Here is a 19454-nt window from a genome sequence, read left to right as displayed (position 1 = left end):
GGGGCATATGAAAGAGCAGGGCTGTAGAGTCTGGTCCAATCTTTCCCACCACTGTTTAGTTGTACAAACTTGAGAAAGAAACTTAGCCTCTCTGAGCCTCAGTTTCCAAGTTAGTAAAACAGAATCCATAATACCCGTGTTACAGCATTGGTATGAGGATTAAATGAGGCTTCATGCCTGCAACTGCCTCTTTGTTACTTCCTTCTTCCTTCCCTTTCTTGCTTTTATAACCCTCTATCCCCTTCCCCTTTTATGCCCTCCAGAGGTACATGGATTTCTGCCTCTGTCCAACCTCTTTCATAGTCCTGGCCAAGTTTGATTGCTCCCTTCAGCCTATCATGTCTCCAGATTCACCCCAGCATCCAGTTTTTAGACTCAAGTTAACAATGTCACTTGCCCCTGTGCCAGCCTCCAGGTCTGGTAGTTAACTACTATGCTTTCAGCAATTTGCTGGCTCCCTGACCACCACTAATGTCACATGCCTAATGCCCTGGGAGCTGGGATGCTGAGGATAGTCAAAGAAAGTCACACTCCCAGCCTTCTGGAGCCTCTGATAAAACACAGATTGATCTCACTACTCTCCAAGTGTGTCTCCCCAAGAAGGGCTCCATTTCTGACTTCTCCATGTTTGGCCATGGTCCTACAGTGGTCTCCAGGCATCTGGGCTCACAACCTTTAAGCCACACTTGGCTCACCCATCTCTTTCTTGGTCTTTTTCCATTCGTATGTGGACACATCCCTTCATTCCATGAAAACATCTCTGGTGTCCACTTGACCCTTTCCACATTTGCATAATTCTGACCTCCTCACTTTACCCCTAGTGGCCATAACCACTTCCATTAGGTGTCCTGCTTCCTACACCATCCTCTCCTAACACATCACCAGATTATCTTTCCTCAAGACAATTTAATCATGCCATCCTTTTGCTTTAAAAGTTCTGAGATAGGGGCGCCTGGGTGGCGCAGTCGGTTAAGCGTCCGACTTCAGCCAGGTCACGATCTCGCGGTCTGTGAGTTCGAGCCCCGCGTCAGGCTCTGGGCTGATGGCTCAGAGCCTGGAGCCTGTTTCCGATTCTGTGTCTCCCTCTCTCTCTGCCCCTCCCCCGTTCATGCTCTGTCTCTCTCTGTCCCAAAAATAAATAAACGTTGAAAAAAAAAAATTAAAAAAAAAAAAATCTTTAAAAAAAAAAAAAAAAAGTTCTGAGATACCCTACAGCCTACCATACAAAAGGCACACTCCTTAACCTGACACTTATGACCCTCCACACCTGGCCTTCAGTTACTTGCGTTCTTGCTTCTCAACACTCCAAGCGTAGGCCCTCTCCTCCAACCAATCTGTTCCCAAGCAAATGGTAGCTCTACCTGTCCACGTATTTTGATCCTGTTGTAACCCCAACTTAGAGTGCCCTCTCATTCCGTCTGTCCTAACAAAATCTAACCAAATTCTACCTGTCCTCCAAGGCCTGTTGAAGACCCACCACTTTCATGAAGCCTGCCTGAGCTGACCCACCCTTCTTTCCATCTCCCACTGGCCTAGAGTACTTAACTGCATCACTTATAGTGAAACTTAATTGCTTCATTGAGTTAATATCATGCTCAATTGTTCATTTTTATCAACAAACTTTTACTGGGAGCCAGTAATTTCAGGATCAGCAAGAAATATTCAGATATTTTTGTAGTTACTTTTTCATTTGTTTGCCTTCTACCACAATATGTAAGCCAATGAGGATACAGGCCTAGCTGTTTTGTCTCAGCTGTATTCTAGATTATAAGAAATACAAAACAAAACATTTGACAAAATCCAACATCTTCTCATAATAAAAAACACCCAACAAGTAAATTACCTCTAAGAAAGGAAGTAAACTAGCTGAAACTGATAAAGAGTATCTATGAAAAATCCACAGTCAAAACCATATTTAATGATGAAATACTAGATACTTTTCTCCCTAAGATTAGGAACAAGACTAGGGTATCTTCTCTCTTCAGCATTGTACTAGAGATTCTAGCCAGTACACATTGGAAATAAGTAAAATTGTCTTTATTAATGTATGACATGATCTTGAATATAGCAAATCCTAACAAATCCACACACAAAATTAAAACTAGCAGATAAATTCATCAAGGTTGTAGAATACAATATGTATATACAAAAATTAATTATATTTCTGTACACTTGCAATGAATGAAGTTTTAACCCTGCCTTACACCATATACAATAATAAACTCTAAATTAATCTAAGACTTAAATGTAAGAGCTAAAACCATAAAACATTTAGAAGAAAACATAGGAGTAAATTTTCATTGTCTTGGACTTGGAAATGGTTTCTTAGATAAGACAATAGAAGCACAAGCAACAAAATAAAAAACCCTATAAATTGGACTTCATCAAAATTAAAAATTTTTTGCTTCAAGGATATCATCAATAAAGTGAAAAGACAACTACAAAATGAGAAAAGTATTTATAAATCATATATCTGATAAGGGATTTGTATCAAGAATATATAAAGAATGTGTACAACCCAATGATTAAAAAAATAACACAAATAAAAAATGGGCAATTGATCTGAATAGACATTTCTCCAAAAAAATATGCAAAGGCCAATAAGCAAATGAAAAAATGTTAAACATCATTAATCATTAGGGAAATGCAAATGAAATACCACTTCACATGCACTAGAATGGCTCTAATAAGAAAGACGGAAAATAACCAGTATTGGGGAGGATGTGGAGAAATTGGAACGCTTATACATTGCTGATAGGATTGTAAAATGGTATGGACACTTTGGAAAACAGTATGGCAGTTCCTCAAAATGTCAAAAATAGAGTTACCATATGATCCAGCAACTCCACTCCTAGGTATGGACCTGAGAATTTGAAAACATTTGTTCACACAAAACCTGTACATGAATGTTGATAGCAGCACTATTCATAATGGCCAAAAGATGGAAACAACCATCTGGTTATTGACCACCATCTGGATATTGGATGAACGAGTGTGGTATATCTGTAAAGTGGAATGTTATTCAGCCACATAAAGGAATGCTGAATACAGTATAATATAGATGAAACTTGAAAATATTATGCTTAGTGTAAGGAGCCAGATACAAAAGGTTACATATTATATGATTCACTTTAAGTTTATTTACTTATTTTGAGAGAGAGAGGAAGAGAGGGAGAGACAGAATCCCAAACAGGTTCTGTGCTGTCAGCACAGAGCCTGATGCAGGGCTCAAACTTAAGGACTGTGAGATCATGACCTGATCAAGAGTCAGATGCTTAACCTATGGAGCCACCCAGTTGCCCTATATAATCCAATTTATATGAAATATTCAGAATGGGTAAACCCATAGAGACAGATGGTAGATTAGGGTTTGCCAGGGGCTGGAAGTAGGAGAAAATGGGGTATGACTGCTATAGGGTATGGGGGTTCTATTTTTTTTAATCTTTTAAACATTTATTTTTTGAGCGACAGAGACAGAGCACAAGCAGGGGAGGGGCAGAGAGAGTGGGAGTCACAGATTCTGAAGCAGCCTCCAGGCTCTGAGCTGTCAGCCAGAGCCCAATGCAGGGCTCGAACCCACGAACCGCGAGATCATGACCTGAGCAGAAGTCGGATGCTCAACCGACTGAACCACCCAGGTACCCTGGGTATGGGGTTTCTTATGAAAGAAATAAAAGCATAATGATCAGCACATTGTAGGTACCAAAAGATGTTTACTAGTTTGAATAGAGTTCTCTATCTTTTCCATAATCACTCTGCACTTATTTCAAATTCAACCAACACCTCACTGAAGGCTTGTCTGCTATGTGCTGGGCACCATCCTAGACACTCTATCTCATTGAGTCCTCACCACAATGTTGGAGGGATGAAATGTCATGTCATTCACACTTGGAGATGGGAAACAAGGTTCAGGCATATTAAATGTCTTTTCTAAGGCTGAACCTAGGGTTACTGGCCTAAGTCCCGTCTTCTTTCCATTACTCAACAGTTGCTGCCATTGCTGGTCTTCAGAAAGGAACCAGCCTACTGATAGCTGGGAGAGCACCTGGCTTTCCCCTGGTAGTAGAAAAAGAAGCTCATCCCTTTTGGAGACCAGCTGACTACACAGATTATTTACTGGCTCCAATTCAGGTTGGGCTCATGACTTAGACTCCTCACTAGGTATGGCAACATCTGCCTGACAGCCAGCACTGGGGCCAAATCTCATCCTCTGGATACATCATGGGTCAAGTTAACTTCTGCGTATAATGCTGGGATTATTCTTCACCCCACACACCAGACTTTCAAATAGGAAGTACATTTACTATTGGGCATATTTGTTCTCCTTGATGTGAGGGGATGAAGGGGAGTAAAATGATCAGAGAAATAGAAAGGAAATTATAGGTAGAATCTTCAAAGTAATTGATCTCAGTATCAATCCTAGAGAGATACTCCCACATGAGTACAGAGGCATACATAAGAATGTGCCCTGCAGCATTGCTTATATAACTGGAAAATGGGAAACAACCTAAATGCCCATCAAAATGGGATGGATAAATAAATTACTTACACCCATACTATGGAGTACTATGCAAAGTGGAAATTTTTGAGGTAGATTTAAAGGTACTAATTGGCATGGGTAGAGCTCCAACCACATACTGTTGAGTGAAAAAAAAAATCAAGTTGTAGAAAAATATGTACAATGTGATTATACCATGATATTTATGATATTTATACCAAAAAAGCTAGTCATATATATATATATATAATTTTATATATATATATAATTTTACATATGTACTGATCTTATACATACACACACACACACACATACGCACACACAATATAAATATGTAGGCAAAAGACTAGTAACCATGATTTCTCTTAGATATGACCACAGTGGCCTCTCTGGAGATGAGGCTGGGGTTGGTGGTGGTGGTCAAGGGACTGTAACTTTATCTGTAATTATTGTCTTATTTTACTTCAACTGCATATCCATATATTTCTTGTGTAGATAAAAATCATTTTTAAATTTTTAAATATTTATTTTTATTTTTAATTTTTTTAACGTTTATTTATTTTTGAGGCAGAGAGAGACAGAGCATGAACGGGGGAGGGTCAGAGAGAGAGAGGGAGACACAGAATCTGAAACAGGCTCCAGGCTCTGAGCTGTCAGCACAGAGCCCGATGCAGGGCTTGAACTCACGGACCGCGAGATCATGACCTGAGCTGAAGTTGGACGCTCAATCGACTGAGCCACCCAGGCACCCCAATATTTATTTATTTTTGAGAGAGAGTGAGCAGGGCAGGGCAGAAAGAGAGAAAGAGAGAGAGAGAGAGAGGAAGAGAGAGAATCCCAAGCAGGCTCCGTGCTGTCAGCACAGGGCCCTACTCTCAGGGCTGTATCTCACAAACCGTGAGATCATGACTTGAGTCAAAATCAGGAGTCAGATGGTTAAGCAACTGAGCCACCCAAGCACCCCCAAAATTATAAAAATTTAAACAAAAAGAGTAAGTGAAGGTGAAGCTGTTAAATATGTAGAAATTTGAGCTCATTTTTAGAAATGGTTTTAACTAACGAACTAATTGTCAAAGCAGCTTTCTAGAGAGGAAATATAGACAGAACAGATTAGCTGAAATGAGGAACAGACTTTCTGAAGTGGGGAAAAAGAGAAGGTTTGAAGATGCAGAGAATTTCAGAGCCAGAAGAAAACTTCAAGTTCATCCTGTCCACCCCGCCCCTTCACGTTTCAGGCATGGGGGCTGGGAACTAGAGAAGTGACTTGCTAAATGTTAAGGCATCAGCAAGTGGCAGAGGACAGGCTCCCTGACCCACTAATCCCTGGCCCTGCCCCGTCCCACTGGGCTGTGGAAGCAGGCGTGCTGGTACACAGCTGTTTGGCTATGTTTACCAGCCGGCCTCCACCACGTTTCGTGGGTCTCAGACTATCAACAAATTCTGAAATTTCTGGGTTCTTTCAGCCTCAGTTCTTTATTTACTCCTTTCTTCCTCTGAATCCATTCTCCCCTTGACTTCCTACAGTCTCTCTGTCTTCCTTCTTCCTTAGCTCCTGCAGCCCCAGGGGGCCTCCCCTACCTTGCTCCATGGCCGCTGTCTCTGGTTCCTGGGCCACTCTTCACAGAACAGCTGGGCGGCTGGGAGCTTCAGGAAACTGGTCCTGGTACATTTGTTCCCCCTTCCATCTTTAAGACTCCAAGAGACACCGAAGGCAGGGTGGCTGCTGCACTGCCACCTGCTTACTGGGCAGATCACAACTGGTTTTCTCACTTGCCCTCAGGTTTTTCTTGGCAGTGTTGCTCAGCTGGGAAGAAGTGTGGAAGCCAATGAACTCTCAGGGCCTTATGCCATGTGAGCATTTGATAGCTCTTGGGCAATGAAGCATTCCATGGCAGGTGTTGTACTATAGTGGGGGAGCCAGGTGGGAGAGGTGAGCTGATGGCTTCTCTGGGGATGCAAGGGGCTGTCCCCCTACAGGAAAGAATACCAGGGTCCCAAGACTACAGCTCACAGCTGGGAGAGCCTCTCAAGCCTAGAACTCTGGCTGGCTTTTATCCTGAAGGGCCACTTTCTAGATGTCAAATGCAAAGAGAACCCACTCTGGATCACCCTTGGTATGATTTTTTTGGTGTTAGTTTTTGGGGCAGAGCTATTGTGTTGGGTGAGACTGGCCAGGTGAAGGCGAATCTCAAAAGGAGTAGAGGAAATAAACTTGGGAAGATGCATGGAGGAGTTCTGGAAATAAGTAAGAAGGTAGGAATGCCAGTGGATGTCCTTGGTTCTATTAAGAACAAACAGTACAAGTCCTGGGAGTGAGCATGTAGGGAGAAAAGCACAGATAGGAAGAGACAGATGGAAGGAGGGGAAAGGGCTCTTAGCAGGGAGTGGGCAGGACACCCTAAAGGCCCCCGCCCCCGCCTCCACCCTGCCTTTCCCTCCTGTGGGAACTTCCACTGAATTCCCTGCTTTCTGGGTCCCTTAACCTCCCTCTTCAGGAACCTCACTCACCACCATCTGCCCTCCTTCCTGTATTTTCTACTCTCCTTGTTCCCAGTCTGCTCTTATAGTATTTGTATCCATTCACATATACAATTCACTACTTCACACACACACACACCTTCATTCCAGCATTTCTGGTCTTGGCGAGTGAGGACAGTGCCCATCCAGTCACTCTGGGAGAAACCTGGGTGCCACCTCGTATTTCTCTGTCTTCCTGACCTCCCTTAGCCCATCAGCCACTGATTGCTGCCAGTCCAACTCCTGATTATCTCCTAAAATTAGCCTACTCTCCCTGGGCCCTTGGCCCTGCCTTCACTGAAGCACCCGCTGGCCTGGACAACAACTCCTAACCAGTCTCCCACCCGTCCTTTTTCCAAATGAGCCATCATAGTGATGTTTCTGAAGTGCCAATTCAGCCAGGTTGCTCCTGGCTTACAATCCAGCAGTAGGTCGGGTCCAAGCTTCTCAACATTGCCCACAAATCTCTTCAGGATCTTTCCTTCCTGCCTGGAGTCCATTCAGGCCAAATACCTGCCGTTCTCAGATGCAGATCTGCTTTCCTACACCTGTTATTGCACCTGCCAGTCTCTCTATTTCTGAAATGTCCTTCTCTCAGTTCTCACCTTTCTCAGATCCAGGCTCAAGTGCTGCCCCTCCAGGAGGTCTTCCTAACACCCCCTCTCCACCATGCCAGGCATACCAGGCATTTAGGGGCACCCCCTTTTCATTCCCTATTAGCCTACTCATACTCCATGTTATAAATACTTAGCCTATTTCCCCACCAATCCCCCTGGAAAGCATGGCCTATATCTTATTAATCTATCCCCAGTGCTTACTAATGATAATGGCTAATAGTGAAACTACTGGAAGAACTAGCGACATCTTTTCAGTTCCAGTGCATCATCCCACTTAATCTTCATGCCATTCCCCTGAGTTAGGTACTATGATTGTTCCTATATTACAGGTGAGGAAATCGAGCCTTAAAGATACTAAATAGTTTTCCTAAGATCACTAAGAACTAGTGGAACTAGATTTCGAACACAAAAGTCAGACTCCAAAGTTGTGCATAAATGCTTAATGCAGTATCTGAAGCATGGCCAGTTTTCCAGTTCATATTTGTTGACCGTGCAATTGAATGAATTAAAAGATGATCCATACACGAACAAATGGATAAGTGCCTGAACCCACTGCCACATTAGTGGAAATGGGTTAGCTTAGGGAGAAGGAGGAGGCATAGGCAGGAGAGCTTAATTGTGAGGAGAAACAGGAAGGTGAGTGCAGTGAGGGCGGGTGGGTCTGGAGAGGTGAAGTAGCCAAAGAGGAAGGTGCCCAGTGGCCACAGCAGCAGCCTATTTCATGGCACTGGGCTAAGAAGCTGGCTTATAGGTTTAGCTTTTCATTTGATTCCTACAAATCATAGTCAGAAGGTGTGTGTTGTGTGTGTGCTGGGGGAGGGAGGCGACTCTGGTCAGAGCGGCTTGTCTAGGGTAAGGGAGGCAGAGGAGAGCCAGGGAAGCTCAGCAGAGTTGATGGGCACCTTCCTGTTTGGAGGGAAGCAGGGCTGTGACCTGCAGGGGAAGGGCACAGAGCAGATCCTGGGACACTCAAATAGGGAGGTGTGGGCTCACCTGCCATCCCCCTGAACCAGCTCTACCAGGATGGGGGTGGGGTACCTCCAGACCTTTCTAAGACTCAGAGAGACTAGGATGCTAACATTTGGCCCTGCCATGAATTCCCAGTATGCCCTCAGCCACGTTCCAGTTTCCTTGTCTGTAAAATCAGGGTCCATGGGCTCCATGGGAGATTCCCCCCAGACAGTAGCAAAGGGAAGCATGAATTGGCAGATCCAGGTGGGTTCCTCTGCCTCCTCCCTTTTCTTTTCTTTTCTTTTTAATGTTTATTTATTTATTTTTGAGAGAGAGAGAGAGCAAGAGTGTGAGCAGCTGAGGGGCAGACACGGAGAGAGAGAATCTGAAGCAGGCTCTGCACTGACAGTGCAGAGCCCGATGCGGGGCTCGACCTCACAAACCGTGATATCATGACCTGAGCTGAAACCAAGAGTTGGACGCTTAACTGCCTGAGCCACCCAGGCACCCCTGCCTCCTTCCTTTTCTATGATCAGAAATGGAGACAGTCACTCAGAAGACGTGACTAAACCAATCAGGGACCTCTGCACATGAATGTACTTCACAACTTACAAAGCCCTTTAGAACACACTTTCTCATTTGATCCTCACAGTAACCCTCTGGGGGCTGGCACTGCTACTATTGTCTTGCACCTGAGGGACCTAGAAGTTGGCCCCAGAGCTCTGTGCTTTATATCACACAGTGACACTGAGCAGCATATGGGGAATTGCTGGGGACATGAACATGGAGGGGAATTGTTGGGGAAGACCAGCAATCAGGAGACCTGGGAGCTGGTCTGCTTTGTGCCCCCTGCTGCACAGCCAGGACATTTCTTTCAGAGTTTGTCTGTGGGCACCCACTGCCTGGGAGGCCAGCACACCGGGTTTTATGAGACAAGGGGAGGGCAAGGACAGTGAAGGAGGGTTGGCCAGGACCTAATCTGAAGGCGCTCTGCAACAGGGGGCATGAGCCCCAGCATCCTGGGTCCTGAGGGCCTTTGGAGCTGGAAGGGACTTTGAGATTGTCTAGCTTGTCCAGATGAGGTAGAGAAACGAAGCCAGACAGGCTTGCCTACATGAAAGAAAAAGAAAACACTACAGAGTACACTTTTTACAGCCAATTTTTGTGTAAGGAGAGTGGAAAATTTGAAAGGTCAACTGGGAAGGTAGAAATGGCTAATGCCCTTATGGAAGGCCCTTGAAGGCCCAGTAGGAAGCCTGTCCACTCTTTCCCTCCACCGACACAAGTGACACTGCCAGGCCCCCAGGCTGACCTGACAGGAGGGGCAATGACTAAACAAAGGAGGCCCAGGCACTTGGCAGGTGGAGCAAGGTTTCAGATTTCCCCAGGAGCCAGCTCAGTTTCTCCGGCAGGTGGGCAAGGAGCCACCTGGAACACAGCAGTGACAAAGCAGTGACAGAGCCCCACAGAAATGCCCAATGGCACTCTGGGGACGAGAGCAGCCAGCACACAGGGTGGAGGGTGGGTGTGCAGGCTCCTGCCCTTCCTTCACAAAGCAGCCTGCGAAAGCAAAATAAATTTTAAAAAACAGAGAGAGGAGAAGGATGAGAGGGAAGGGGAGGGGGGAGAGGAGGAGGAGGAGGAGGAGGAGGAGGAGAGGGTGGTGAGATAAGCCAAGTGAACCTGCAGAGCCACTCAGCAGGTGAGCAGTGGCAAGGATAAAGGGCCCACGTCTGAAAACCTGCAAGAGCATGCTCTCCTTTTCTGTGTTTCTGGAATTTCCAAAATTTCCATGATGCAAATATGCCAATTTATAATGATAACTATATTTTAATTTCTTTAATTGAGATATAATTGGCATATACTATTGTGTAAGCTTAAGGTGTACAACCTGTTGATCTGATACATTTGTATGTTATAATGTTACTACCGTAGTGTTACTGATACCTCCATCATGACACAGTTATTTCTTTTTTGCAGTGAGAACATTTAAGACCTGGTCTCTTGGTAAGTTTGAAGTATAAAATACACTATTATTAACTATAATCACGATGCTGTGCATTAGATCTCCAGAATTTATTTATCTACCAAATGGAAGTTTCTTCTCTTTGACTAACATCTCCCCAATTCCCTCACCCCCAGCCCCCACTTACCACCAATCTACTCTCTGTTTCTAGGAGTTCAGCTTTTTTAGACTCCACAGATAAGTGATATCATAAAGTACTTGTTGTCCCCTGACTTATCTCTCACTTAGCATAATGCCCTCAAAGTCCATCCATGGTATAGCAAAGGGCAGGATTTCCTTTCTTTTTCATGGTTGAATAATATTTCTCTCTCTCTCTCTCTCTCTCTCTCTCTCTCTCTCTCTCTCTGTGTGTGTGTGTGTGTGTGTGTGTGTGTGTGTGTGAACATCTTTGTCCACTCATCCACTGACAGACACTGGGGTTATTTCCATATCTTGGCTATTGTCAATAATGCAGCAACAAACACGGGAATGAAGGTTTCTTCTCAGGATAGTGATTTTATTTCCTTTGGATAAATACCCAGATGTGGGATTGCTGGGACATATGGTAGTTCTATATTTAACTTTTTGAGGAACCTCCATACTGTTTTCCACAGTGCCTGCACCAGTTTGCGTTCCCACCAACATGCACAAGGATTCCCTCTTCTCCATATCCTCACCAACACTTATTATCTCTTACCTTTTAATAATAGCCAGGTAATGATAACTTTATTTTTTTAAGTTTATTTATTTAATTGGAGGGAGGAGGGGCAGAGAGAGATGTAGAGAGAGAATCCCAAGTAGGTGCCACGCTGTCAGCCTGACATGGGGCTTGAACTCACAAACTATGAGATCATGACCTGAACTGAAATCAAGAGTCAGACGCTTTACCAACTGAGCCAGCCAGGCGCTCCTAATGATAACTTAAAAAAGCACAATGAATAGTGGGAGGAAGGCCAGAAAGATATGTGGCAAACTGTTAGCAGAGATTTCTTCTGGGATGAGGAACTATAGGTGATTTTTCTTTTGTTTCTTTTCACCTTTCTGGTCTTTCCAAATTATCTAGAATGAGCACAAATGATTTTGAGTGGGACTGGCCCAGCCATCCCTGTGCTCTCAGGGGGCAGCAGAGAAGTCCTGCTAGGTATCTCTGGCTGGTCCCCCTGGTGGCACAGTCACTGTCTTCCCAGGCCGCCCTCCCCAGACTTCCCTCCAGCTTCCATCTGCAGGCTAAGACCATTTAAATGGAGAGACCTGGGGTCCTTAATTCCAGAGAGGCTGATTTAAGGGAATCATATTGGCCTTATTTTGTGACTGGGGACTTAAAGCAGGAGAGAGATAAGACAGGAAGAGCAGAGAGGGCCTAGCCAATGCATCTGGCATTGGGCCAGGCCAGGGGACCAGCCAGCAGCAATAAGTAGATTCTTAGCACAGAAGAGAGAACACTGGTGATAAATTAAGAGGTCTTTATTGTCTCTTCCCAAGATGCACAGAGGTTCTAATAGTGCTTCATTCACCCCAAGCAGGCCAGGAACCGGACAGAGAAGGGGCAAAGATAACATTACACCTTCAGGAGCAGAAAAGACCAAGGTGGGGCTGCCAGAAGGCTGGAAGGGTATCAGGAGTGGGGGGTAGGGAAGGGGCTAGGGGATGAAGAGGGGAGCAGTAGGAAGGGTGCTGGGCTCAGGGAGAGATGGGAGGGGGGTGGTTGGGAGAGTACGGGGTGGGGCGGGGCGGGACTGAAGAAACCCTGGCTGCAGCAACAAAGATGTCCTTGTAGCCCTTGATCTCCTTGATCTCATTGCTGCTGATGAGGACTTGCAGCTGGCGTGGTCCAGTTTTGATGGGGTAGAGGTCCAGTTGAATGTGGATGGTGTGTCCAGCCACCAGAGTCCCAATGCTGAAAGTCAAAAAGAGCCTGTTAGAGCCTTAAGTAACTGCTGGGATGGGTGATATAGTTTCCCCTCTTGGAGTAAGCACCTCCCACCCCCCAACACCACCAAGGTCAACCTTCCCCAAGGAGGGTGGGAAAGTGGGGGTAGGTAGGCACCATTCAGGAGACAAGGGACCGACCTATGATCCCACAAGGTACCCCTTATCAGAGACCAGCATAAGACAGACAGTACTTACTTTTTGGATATCTGCCCATCAATGAGGCCACTTCCCTCCAGCACCATCATGCAGTTACTCAGAGCAGTCATTAGGGTATTGGTGAGGGTGATGTGGACTCTCAGTGCCTTGCCCACCTCAGCCCTTTTAGACACCTGTGAGGAGAGAAGACAGGGATATTGTGGGCAACTGGCCTCATTTCCACACTCCAGTTCAGTATCCTCATTCCACTGTCCTTCTCTTCACCACCAGGGACTGCTTTCTTACTGCTAAACCACTGCAATTGGGAGAGAAGAATGTAAGCCGAAGAGTATTCAAGGTTAACAAATATCCTGACCTGTCTTAGAAAGTCACAATGCTTCAGGAAGCCACTGCCAGTTGGGAATTGGCACCAAGTTGAAATCTATTTCCCTCCCCACCATCTAGTTCAGGATGGCAATTAGATTTCAACTAAAGTGCCAGCTCCAGTCTGTTCATCATGGCTAATAGAAATGGCGTGTTGAAAAGGATCCGGAGGACAAATCCAGAGTCAGAGAGCTATGACTGATTAGTAGCGTCTGACACAGGCATGGGATAAGAAGTGGTGCTATATGCACCATCCATATGCTATCAGTGATATCTTTCTTTTTTTTCCGTTTACTTATTTATTTTGAGAGAGAGAGGGACCACAAGCAGGGGAGGGGCAGAGAGAGAGGGAGAAAGAGAATCTCAAGCAGGCTCAGCACCATCAGTGCAGACCCTGATACAGGGCTCAAACTAATGAACCGCTAGATCACAACCTGAGCCCAAACCAAGAGGCAGATGCTTAACTGACGGAACCACCCAGGTACCCCTAGCACTATCCTTCTGAGGCCAATGTCACATGATATGGCAGAGCCAGGACCTGAACCAGGTGTCCCAGACCCCAGCCAGGATCTTTCCCCCACGTTGTTCTGACAGTAGAAACACTCTTGAGTTTCCCCAGGTGTGTTCTGTGCATCCCACGTGAGGTCTGTGTCATAGGGCAGCATGGCCTTGGCCTGTGAGTGGGAGGCAGGGTCTCTATCCTACTCACTTCTAGAGCCCGGTGCCTAGTGCAGTGCCAACCAGGTGGTGGATATTTGATGAACATATGTTGAACTAAAATGGGTCCTGACCACCCAGATCATACTCGAGGCATGTTCTGCCTCAAACAGAGAATTAAGAAAAAGTAAGAACCCATCCTGACTTCTCTAAAATTCAAATGAAAGAAACAAATCCCTTGTCCTCTAATGAGGGCATCAAAGTAGAACAGGCAAAAATGTCTTTGGGATCCTTCATACTCACACAAATCATCCCCCGTTCCCTTAACTGTGGGGACCAATTGATAGTCTACTCTGGTTCTGATGTGTTTGCATTGGATCTTGTTTGTAACCAGGGCTCTGGGTAATGGGGGCAGGGTCCTCGCCTCAGCACCAGGCTGTGATTCTGCCCACTGCTGCACCGTGGCCTGACAACACACCCAGGTGAAAACTGTCAGGTGGTCACATAGTTTATGATGTGGAGCTACTCATTCTGGTTGGGGTGGAGTGTGCCACTAACAAATCCAGCAGGTGCAAAGCCAGGTTGGGATCAGGCAGTGGGCAAGTTCTTTAGAACAGGAGGGGAGATGGAGAAAGGAGGCTTTGAGGGAAGGAAAACCCCTGGTAACGGGAGATGGGGAATATTTCTGCCCTCCATTTATCCTTCTTCCACCTGTAATGACCTTGCCAGCCACACAATCTTAGAACTCAAATCCGAGGCTCCTTTCATATGTCCTCCCTCTTCCCTATCAACCCTGTGTTATCTGCAGTCACCTTTGGAATTTCACTTGTGGTTTTTCTCAAATCCGGCTCCTCTACTCAATCTCCCAGCCATGCCTCTCCTGTCTCTCTGCCTCTGCAAAGCTATCTCCCTACTTAAAATGCTTTCATCTCCACCTCATTTCTCTGGACAGTGTCTTCCTATGCATCCTCCACAAAATGTCACTTCCTCTGGGAAGACTTCCACTCTGCCCTGCACTTTGCACAGAGGACAAGACAACACCATACTGTGCTTTAATCATCTATTTGGTGTCTGAAGCAGGGACTGTATCTCATTCACTGCTGTAGCCCCAGCCCCTGGGTCGGGTGAGTCAAAGGGCTTCCAGGCTCCATCTCTGTCCAAGACACCTTACCTCAATAGATAAATTGGGAGGTTCCAGAGAGATATCTTTTAGGACCAGCATGGACCTCCCCATATCCTCCACCTTGGCAATGCCAGACACACGGATCAGCTTCTCATCTGTCAGCTTGTTTCTATAATTGTCGTAGGGTAGCAAGAGCGGCCACTGTATCTCTAAGCACAGACAAAAGACATCTTGAGTCTGGAAACAAAGACACACACACACACACACACACACACACACACACACACACACACGGAAATTTGTATGTGTGAGAGACTATGTGTGTGAGTCTGTATGTGTGTGAAAGTATGTGTGCATAACAAAGAGAAAGATACAGTGTACTTAACCTATACCTACTGCCCCCAGAAGTCATTGCTATGTCTCACCCAGTGGGATAGTGTCAGAGGTACAGCACATGGCATATGTGACCCCCTGCCAACAACAGCTTCACTACCTGGCACGTGTGTGTTGGGGTGCAGGGATCTCTGTGTAATCTGGCTGGACCATCCCAGCTTTGTTCATGACCCCACAGCTCCCATCCCTATAGGTGATTTTCCAGGCCTTGTTCATACTCACCCTCCCCAAAGTCCAGGTTCAAGTGCACTGTTTGCCTCCAGAGGGGCCCCCGGGTGCCACCCTGGTGCAGCAGGGCCTGTGCGCAGAAGTGCACCACCAGTCTGATGGGACCCCGGGGGTGGACTCTGTCTGGCACCCTCAGGGCATGCAGCTTCAGCAACAGGTCCTGGCCCCACTCAGGCGTCCTGGCCAGGTGAAGCTGCAGCTGGGCTGGCTGATCCTGAGACCCCCTGGACCCCAGCAGATCCAGGAAGGGTGAGGAGGCCCTTCCTGGGCCCAGCATTTTCTGGGAAGCCTTCATGAACACAGATCGCTCCTCAGGGGATCCTGGCAGAAAGGAGAGCCAGGAAAGACCTCAGTAAGGAGGGGTTGAGAGGACCAGTGGCCTTCTTTGGGAAACAAGCCACCCAGAAACTTCCAGCTCCCTTCCCAAAGGGAAGCTACATAAGGAGACAATAGCTACACATAAGGAGCCACATAAGGAGACAATACAGCATCGTGGCTGAGAACAGGGAATTGGTATATTGCTTGGTGCTGCATTCAAATCTTGCTCAGCTAGGTGTCCCTTAATCCCTTGGTGCTCAATTCTTTCATTTATAACCCAGATATATCTCCTTGCCTCATAGAGTTGCCAAAAATTTGAGTTAAATGAGTTGCTGAATATAAGTACCCAGTACTGTTCTTTGTCATCAGTATTGTCACCGTCATCACTGTCATCATCATCATCAAAGCCAAAGGCTTCCCCCCCTCCCCCACCGCATCAACATCCTCACTTCTAAAATACATGCTCAAGAGACTCTTAAAAACTGAGAACAAACTGAGGGTTGATGGGGGGGTGGGAGGGAGGGGAGGGTGGGTGATGGGTATTGAGGAGGGCACCTTTTGGGATGAGCACTGGGTGTTGTATGGAAACTAATTTGACAATAAATTTTGTATATTGAAGAAAAAAATAAAATAAAAGGTAAAAAAATAAATAAATAAAATACATGCGCAAATCTTTTAAGTGGGTCTTCCTCTCTTGCTCCTGGGGTCTACTCAACATTCAGGTTGAACTCCAACTCATCCCAAATTGTGGACTTCTCTAGCAAAGTTACTATGCACCAGAGGCATTGCTCCAAGTGCTTTCTCTGTATACTCAGCTGCCCTCACAATAGCCCTCTGAGGTATCATTAACCCATTTTACAGATGAGGAGGTGGAGGCACAGGGATGTTAAGAACACATCCAGGCTTATACCACTAGAACATAGCAGTACCAACATAGCAGCATTGTTGGTACTCAGGCAGCCTGATGCCACCCTGGCCTTCTCCACAGGGACATCTACTCCCTTCCACAGGCCAGGTGTCCTTCCTTTCCCTCCTTAAGTGTCCACCTCCCTCCTTGCTGCCACCCCCACTGCCATGATGTAAGGAGACCATGATATGACCCTAGGACAGAGTTGCCATAATAATAAAGAACATCCCTTTTGAATTTCAGGTAAATTTGAATTTCAGATATATAATAATTTTTGTTTAAGTATATTACATGCTATATTTGGGACACACTTATACTAATGAAATATTTGCTTATCTGAACTGATCTGGAATTCAGATTTAACTGGGCACTCTGTTTTTATTTGCTCAGTCCAGCAGCCCTAGGCCCACATGGCCAGGGTCCAAGAAAGCCCCTGGGAGTTTGCGATGAGGAGGAGGTGATCAGGTGGTGTTGGTTTTAACAGGCATGAGCCATTCTCACTGGGAAGAACACAACAGATGTCATGTCCACCCACCCTGAAACCCCAGGGCCCCAAGCACCTTCTGGATACTTGTAGGAGCTGGTAATGTTCTGTCGCTTAGCTGACCCTACCATCTTGGTGCTGATTTCCTTCCCAATGGAATGGGTATTATGGTCCAGGATTTCCTGGGCCTGACCATCTCTGAAGAGCCAAATGACTTCATCAGCATTCACCTCGGCGTACACAAATGGGGTGTCATAGGGCAGGTGAACCTCCCCTTCCCTGATGGCCTTCACAGAAGCAGGGCCGCAGCAGAATATCCCTGTGGAAGGAACAGAAGTTGAGGACAGCTGACAGCTGCTACCATGTGGACTGGGCCGGCTGGTGGTGGCGAGGGCAGGTAAGGGGATGGGATGGAGAAAACCCTCACACACCGAGTGCTCTCAGGTTCCCACAAATTCATCCGATCTTCACAGCCACCTGTGGCATTTATCAGCCTCCCCACTTTGCAGGTGAGAAAACAAGGTCCTGCAAGTCATCTGGGTCACCCAGCTGAAGGCAATGAAGTGAGAAAAAATACTAGCCCTTTCTGGCCTCCTGCTCATGTGATCAGTCCCCCTGCTCAGCCCCCTCACGGAGCCCAGATCCTTCCACAGTGGCCCTCACTCACCGCTGCTGGTTTGCTGGGGAGTGGGGTCCAGAACTTGCCACCCATTGTATCCTGGTGGGAGATCTTTCCGGATCATCCAGCACTCATTCCAGACATGGAAATTCCTGCAGAGAAGAGTAAGGAAATGAAGATTCACATTTTCCTGGATTTGTCAGGTATCAGACACTATATTGAGTGCTTTATATTGTTGTTTTTAAAATTTAAAATGTAATTGACATACTATATTGTATTATTTTCAGGTGTACAACATAGTGATTTAACATTTGTATAAATTATGAAGTGATCACCCATGAAAAATCTAGGTACTATATGGCACTGTATAAAGTTGTTATGTACTAATTATATCCCCCCCTTTTTTTTACTCTTTATTTGGAAGTAATTTCAAGCTTACAGTAAAGTTGCAAGAATAGTACAAAAAATACCCAAGGGTGCCTGGGTAGCTCAATCAGTTAAGCGTCAGACTTCAGCGCAGGTCATGATCTCACAGTTCATAAGTTCAAGCCCCGCACTGAGCTCTGTGCTGACAGCTCAGAGCCTGGAGTCTGCTTTGGATTCCGGGTCTCCCTCTCTCTCTGCCCCCCCTCCCCCGCTCATGTCTCTGTCTCTCTTTCAAAAATAAATAAACATTTTAAAAAATTACAAAAAATACCCATATACCCAAGTTATCTATCGTTAACATTTCGCTTCATTTGCTTTATCATTGGGTTTCTTTCAGTATGGATTTGAAGATTATCAATACATTTTTTCTTTTGCTTTTTACTTCAGTGTGTATTTTCTTTTTTTTTTTTTTTTCAACGTTTATTTATTTTTGGGACAGAGAGAGACAGAGCATGAACGGGGGAGGGGCAGAGAGAGAGGGAGACACAGAATCGGAAACAGGCTCCAGGCTCTGAGCCATCAGCCCACAGCCCGACGCGGGGCTCGAACTCATGGACCGCGAGATCGTGACCTGGCTGAAGTCGGACGCTTAACCGACTGCGCCACCCAGGCGCCCCTTCAGTGTGTATTTTCTAAGAATAGAGATCTTCCCTTACAGTTATCAACCCCACGCATTTCTTATTGATATAATATTTTTATCTAATTTACTGTCTATATTTCAATTTTATCAATCGACCAAATATTGTCCTATTTATTTATTTATTTATTTATTTTTAATTTACATCCAAGTTAGTATATAGTGCAACAATGATTTCAAGAATAATGCACCTCACCCATTTAGCCCATTCCACCTCCCACAACCCTTCCAGCAACCCTCTGTTTGTTCTACATATTTAATAGTCTCTTATGTTTTGTCCCCCTCCCTGTTTTTATATTATTTTTGCTTCCTTTCTCCTATATTCATCTGTTTTGTATCTTAAAGTCCTCATATGAGTGAAGTCATATGATATTTGTCTTTCTCTAATTCCGCTAAGCATAATACTTCTAGTTCCATCCACGTAGTTGCAAATGACAAGATTTCATTCTTTTTCATTGCCGAGTAATACTCCATTATGTATATATCTATCACATCTTTTTTTTTTTTTTATTTTGTAGCTTTTAATTTACATCCAAATTAGCTAGCATATAGTGCAACAATGATTTCAGGAGCAGATTCCTAATTCCCATTACCCATTTAGCCCATCCCCCCTCCCACAACCC

The 19454-nt window shown here is 45.5% G+C and overlaps 2 protein-coding genes across 2 annotated transcripts in view; both read right to left on the bottom strand.

Annotated features, from left to right (window-relative positions):
- TGM5 (transglutaminase 5) overlaps positions 1-6086 on the bottom strand; it is a 30393-nt gene extending 24307 nt beyond the window's left edge. The window contains exon 1 of the mRNA XM_047075215.1: positions 6077-6086. Coding sequence (XP_046931171.1) covers positions 6077-6086 — 10 coding nt within the window. The remainder of the gene's footprint in view (positions 1-6076) is intronic.
- A 99-nt stretch (positions 6087-6185) lies between these two features.
- Positions 6186-19454, bottom strand: part of TGM7 (transglutaminase 7) — a 32143-nt gene continuing 18874 nt past the window's right edge. Inside the window, exons 8-14 of the mRNA XM_047074658.1 lie at positions 17817-17920; positions 17226-17468; positions 15435-15761; positions 14868-15028; positions 12716-12849; positions 12335-12485; positions 6186-6302 (exon numbers count right to left, since the gene is read on the bottom strand). Coding sequence (XP_046930614.1) covers positions 6186-6302; positions 12335-12485; positions 12716-12849; positions 14868-15028; positions 15435-15761; positions 17226-17468; positions 17817-17920 — 1237 coding nt within the window. The remainder of the gene's footprint in view (positions 6303-12334; positions 12486-12715; positions 12850-14867; positions 15029-15434; positions 15762-17225; positions 17469-17816; positions 17921-19454) is intronic.

This window comes from Lynx rufus, unplaced genomic scaffold, assembly GCF_022079265.1.
Source record: "Lynx rufus isolate CCGP_SWC_20201006 ecotype Redwood Valley unplaced genomic scaffold, mLynRuf1.p SCAF_13, whole genome shotgun sequence".
Lineage (NCBI taxonomy): Eukaryota > Metazoa > Chordata > Mammalia > Carnivora > Felidae > Lynx > Lynx rufus.
Note: the sequence above shows the minus strand (reverse complement) of the source record. Positions and strands in the feature narration are given on the sequence as shown.